Raw genomic sequence first — 6,000 nt, 5'->3', positions numbered from 1 at the left:
TTTGGTTAAATAAGTCTATAGGCAATAATGTAAACACACACAAGTTGTTCATGTATTGCTGAGAATAGTCCCTATAAGCTGAGAGTTCTACGTAAAGATAAACTTCTATAAAAGATCCAAAGTTGGAGAAACTTTCGGGAGAAATTTAAATTTATCTACTCCTCTTTCGGCAAACCTACTACACAGGATGCACAATGCAGGCATACAAGTGAGTGAAGGGGGCTGTAGACCGGTATATATAAATTTCATTAGTCCTGCATTTTGAAAATATTTTAGGCATCACTACTAAGAAATGACCAGTCTCCCCACAAGGCAATGGTTGGCTCCACCAGTAAGAATACTTTGCAAGTGCACCTACTGTTTAAAATGTTAATCATTGTGGCACTCAGTAAGAAATCAAGTCTGAATTGCTGGCCTTGTTTTATTTCTTTCTTTTAAATAGGGGACCATTGATACAGAAAGGATTTTCAAAATTCAAAGGCAGAACAAATTTGCAAAAGTTCGAGATGCTACATGCTATATTTAACCTAATTGTATCCATGCTGGCTCAGAAAATATATCATTCAATTAAAACATACGATAAAAACGAAAAATGTGTTAACATACACCATGTAACCTACAGTAAAGTTGTACCTTGATTACCTTCATGCACACAACTTTGACATTACATTTTCTTTTTTGTATAAAAATTAACACAATTAAGACTTCTATGAGCAATTGATATTAACAGTTCCTAATTTTTATTTGCAGATATAGGTCAAGCACCTCCAAGATACAAATTCCTATACACAGTGAGAGCTTTCCATGAAATGAAAGCTATAAAAAAATAAATCAGTGATGAGTTAAGAGTAAAGCCTACAAATAAGGCTGATGTTATATCATTTGCAATGAAGGCAGTAAAACCATAGTGCCAAATGAAACATTTTTGTAAATGTACTTCATAATGAAGTTGATTTTAAATACATATCTTAACTTCGCTAGAATAAATAAAAAAATACTGCATATTAACACTTCACTACAAATAATGCATGCCAGAACATTTACAAACATTGAGTGATTTTTTCAATGTGGACAGCTACTACAGTAATGCTGGTTTAACAGAAGTGCATGATGAAAAGCACTACCGGTGGCTAAATGGTTTGCCACATACTGCTGTTATCTTGAGGTAGATAACACATGCGTACCAAAATGTATTTCTTCAGTTGCTGCTGGTATCATGTGTTTTAAGAAATGTGTTAAATAAGAAAAACTCTACATTGCTCACTGATGAAAGATGTATTACGACTAACAAATTGGCATTTTCATGCAATTATGTAGCCTCACTGTGTACAATTCAAGGCAAGATAAACTATTTCCCGTCAAAACATGGGCAACTGTTTTATGATAGAATGTTTAACTTGGTTTAGTGCATTTTTCTTCCTGCATTGCATTAGTTTGCTCAGTTCTTCAATTTACATAGTGTGCAAACAACATGCCATTTAAAACAATAACTAAACAAATGATGACAAAGTAAGTCAGAATTGTAAAAACAATGCTAAACTGAACACTAAAATGAAAGACGCACTAAAATGACTGAATTTGATTCAAGTAAAAAAATACTTAATAAAAAAAGTTTCATGAAGAACACAAAACAACTGACTGCTGAGTGTTTTAATTTAGATGTTTCAAAATGCTGCTGTAGGTTTTGTGGGGTACTTTGGGGGATGATTTCATGACTGAAGGTGTTAACGTAGCTTGTATTGATTTAAGGGGTGAACCAACAGGACTGTGAAACGGAGGGATGCCAATGCATTCTAACTGCTTGTTGTAGATGATGTCCCCATTAAAACTAATAAATCCTTCATCTCTATCTTTTTCTCCAAGCTTCCCTTCTTCCACTTGTTCAGTTTCGGATAATTCTACATCTTCCTTCTTGCTAAAGAAGGAGTCCAAGTAACTGGGGTAAGTGTTTTCCTTTTCAATGTGCTCATCTTTCCTTACTTCACAGCAAAACTGGCCTATAAGGAAGCTCTCGTCAGCACTGCTTACAAATTGACTATCCCAAGAACTTTGATAGAGGGCTTCAAATTGGGCCAAATTGGCCATTCCTTTTTTTTGCTTTCCCTGATTTAGTGACTTTATCACCATACTTTTTAATTCAAGCTGAGACACAGAGCTATTCAAGTCATTTAATTTGTCAATTTCAGCAGAATCACTTTGCAAACTCAATTGTATAGTATCTGCTATGAACGAATCAAAATCAAATCCTTGATTTTTCTCCTTTTCAACAATCTGCTGCGATGCTTCCTCAAGGATTATCTGAGCTTTCACTAATCCATTCCTTTCACATTTTGACTTGCCCTTCTTATCAGCTTTCTCTTTACTTTGCTCCTTCCAGTTAGAAAGATCTATAATAAGTTTAGGCTCATAGTAATGGTTAACTTCACTTTCTCGCCATACTAAATTATCGAGATAGGAAGATCTCATTTTGTAATTACAGGTGTGGCTACATTCCAGATCACAGTACTTATTTTCATGGTAATCTAGATACGGCCAGACTGGCTCAGTAGAAAAGTGTGTGTCAAAAGCTGGATCCTCTAGATACTTTTCTCTGTCTCCATCAAGATATTTGCGCGGATCTAGTTGCACTTCTTCATCATCTGTGACATCAGAAAGAGCCCTTGGGTCACGCTGAACCTCATCAGCATCAAAATTATTATGTATAGGCCAGTCGTGGTCTGAAAACTCACTCTCTTGGTATCTGTAAGAAGTAATTGTACACATTAGTATGAAAAGTATCTTAAGTGTATGATTTGTTTTCGGATACTCTACTCAATGACAAATTGGATTACAACTAATGCATTTTTAAAATCAATTTGAGAAATAATTGAAAAACACAATTAAATTATTCTCAGTTTTGCTTGCTCCCATGTGCAATTATAAAATAAATGTCCTCTCTTTTAAGAGAAGGAACCTCTTTTATGAACCAGTCTCAAAGACTACCAAAAGAATTACAAAGACCTTTGAGGGTGAAGTGATTCACCCTGAACCACACATTACTTTGCTGTAACTTGAATACTGGGAAAGTCTTAATCTAGGGCAATTTCTAACACATTATAATTTAGGGTATACATATTTTTCACAAAGTAACAATAATGACAGCTTTGCATTCTTTCAGATTATAAAGCATTAGGATAATATGGTCACACCTCCAACTATTGAAAGCCCATGCCCCACAGCAGCCCCAACATTCACTTTTAATCTATTAAAAAACTGTGCGTGTTCAAATTTTTGAATAGGAAGGACATGGTCATGAAGGAATAACACAGAACCAATCAATTATTTTTAAGGTGTGCTATTTTGAAAGACAGCTATCCACTTGTAATTAAAGAGGGGAAAAGACATGAAAGAAACAAGTTACTTAACTTCAGCAGTGCTCTTTCAGTTGGATACTATAACCGCAGATTCCTCACTGTGTGAATATCCACAAGCACCACACTGGATCAGGCAGATTTTTGTCGTCTAATCCCGGACAGTCAGAAGAAGGAAATGTGCGACTCTGCTCTGCCACAGAAGTGACGACCGAAACCATACATAGGCGCAACTCATATGTGCGGATGTCAGTTTCTTTCCGAACACGGTCTGAACCCTCCGACGTGGAGTGTACTAATAATCAATTATGCCACTGTGTAGCTCTCTAGAACGGTGACCGTTTTATATTGGCAAACAGTGTATTCCTCAGAACAGTGAAGTGAGAGGGTAAATAGCCTGCAAAGTCGAGCAAATTGATATGAGGCGGGTATTCCCATAACAACCAGCCGTTCGATCGCGACCTCTCCCAGATGACCTGCTCAATCGAGCAGCTATACATCTGTAAGAAATGCGTTACTTACCTGTAACTAGTTTTCCAGTATTGGTGTTTTTCATAGATTCACATGCCTGAATCATTCCCCGTCGTCGGAATGGGCGTCCCCGGTACATAAATATAGTAATGTCCCATAGACATATAGATAAATAGGCCTAAAGGCCTGACATTAGTAACATATCCATGTCCTTTTGTAGAAAAAAACCAAACTCTAGAAAAGAGCCAATCAGCCGTCACCTCCCTCTAGAACCCTCCTGGAAGGAGCCTCAGTCCCTCAGACTTTCGTACGCACAATGCTAAGTAGGCGTATTACTGAGAGAAGTAGGTGAGCCCTTTCAGGGGAGGCGGGAGGGTTGCATGTAAATCTATGAAAGACACCAATACTGGATAATTGCAGTTACAGGTAAGTAACGCATTTCTTATCCAGTATTAGGGGTGTCTTTCATAGATTCACATGCCTGAATCAGAGTAGCAAGCCATGAACAAAGCACATTTCGGATTGTATAGGATATGCAAGTCGTTAGAAAACATACCAAGCGACTAAAAGAAACATACAGTTGCAAGCAAGAAATACCATCAAATTATACAATAGAGAAATGTGCATACATGAGAAGGATGGAGGGATGAAAAGTGGGCTCACCTCCACTGAAACAGATGACGAAGTACTGCTTGTCCAACCACAGCATCCTTAATGAGTTCTGTATCCAGGCAGTAATGACTAGTGAAGGTATGTGGCGACTTCCATGTTGCCGCTCTGTAAATGTCTATGACCGGCACTCCTGCAAAAAGCGCTATGGATGTAGATATTGCCCTGGTAGAGTGGGCTCGTACTTTAGATTACAGGGGCTGCCCAGCCCGTTCATGACAAAATGAAATAGCTGCAGAAATCCAGCGAGAGATACTTTGTTTGGTGAGTGGAAGGCCCCTCCTGGGCGTACTGTAAGCCACAAATTGCTGGTGTGACTTTCGGAAGGATTTTGCCTTTTCAATATAAACTTTCAGGCTGAGTTTAAGATCTAGAGTGTGTAACGTCCTTTCCGCTGCAGTACTGGGATTCGGGAAGAAAGAACGCAAGACCATAGGTTCGTTGAGATGGAAGTCTGACGAGACTTTTGGAATAAATTTTGGATTGGTCCGTAAAATTACCCTGTCTTATTGCATAAAATTGCATAAAAGTTTCCTGTATTGAGAAGGCTTGGAGCTCACTCACCCGCCTTGCGGAGGCGAGTGCAAGCAGGAGGGCTGGTCTTCCAAGAGAGGTATTTCAGGTCAGCCCTGTGTACCGGCTCAAAGGGATGCTTCTTGAGCGGATTAAGGACTGTGTTAAGGTGCCAGGTAGGAGGCAAAATCTTCACAGGGGGAAAAGTCCTGTAGAGTCCTTTCAAAACTATTTGATCAATCTGTGAGACCAAAGAGAAGGGCCAGCAGGAGATCTTCTGTAACGGTATATCGCCGCCAAGTGCACCATGCGATCGAAAATGCAATCAATCAATGTATTTCTAAAGCGCGCTACATGCCCGTGAGGGTTTCAAGGTGCGCGTGGGGGGGGGCCGGGGGGGTTGACACAGGGGTGGGAGGGTGCGGCTACTGATCGACGAACCAGGTCTTGAGAAGTCTTCTGAAGGCCAGTAGGTCCTGGGTCTGCCGTAGGTTGGTAGGGAGTGTTCTAGGTCTTTGCGGCGAGGTGGGATAAGGATCTGCCGCCGGTGGTGGTTTTCCGGATACGAGGAACTGTGGCGAGGGCGAGGTTGGCAGAGCGGAGGCTGCGGGTGGGGGTGTAGAAGCTGAGTCGGTTGTTGAGGTATGCCGGTCCGGCGTTGTGAAGGGCTTTGTGTGCGTGGATGAGGAGTTTGAAGGTGTTCCTCTTGTTGACAGGGAGCCAGTGCAGGCCTCTAAGGTGGGGTGTGATGTGGCTGCTTCGGGGGACGTTGAGGATCAGTCGTGCCGAGGCGTTCTGGATTAGTTGTAGTCGTCTCAGGAGCTTGGTTGTTGTTCCTGCGTAGAGGGCGTTCCCTCTAGTCGAGTCTGTTGGTGAAGAGGGCCTTGGTGATGGTTTTTCTCGTGTCAGAGGGGATCCATTCGAAGATCCTGCGTTGCATTCGGAGGGTGTTGAAGCAGGATGCGGAGACGGCGTGGACTTGCTTGGTCATGGAGAG

The 6,000-nt window shown here is 40.7% G+C and overlaps 1 protein-coding gene across 3 annotated transcripts in view; it reads right to left on the bottom strand.

Annotated features, from left to right (window-relative positions):
• Positions 1-403: 403 nt before the first annotated feature.
• The window catches only part of MAPK6 (mitogen-activated protein kinase 6), a 231,331-nt gene continuing 225,734 nt past the window's right edge, over positions 404-6,000 (bottom strand). For all 3 annotated transcript variants that reach the window (XM_078684834.1, XM_078684836.1, XM_078684837.1), the window contains exon 6: positions 404-2,740. In XM_078684834.1, coding sequence (XP_078540960.1) covers positions 1,651-2,740 — 1,090 coding nt within the window. In that variant the 3' untranslated portion in view covers positions 404-1,650. The remainder of the gene's footprint in view (positions 2,741-6,000) is intronic.

This window comes from Lissotriton helveticus, chromosome 3_2 (assembly GCF_964261635.1).
Source record: "Lissotriton helveticus chromosome 3_2, aLisHel1.1, whole genome shotgun sequence".
Lineage (NCBI taxonomy): Eukaryota > Metazoa > Chordata > Amphibia > Caudata > Salamandridae > Lissotriton > Lissotriton helveticus.
The sequence above is the reverse complement of the archived record's forward strand: the minus strand, read 5'-3'. Positions and strand labels throughout refer to the sequence as shown.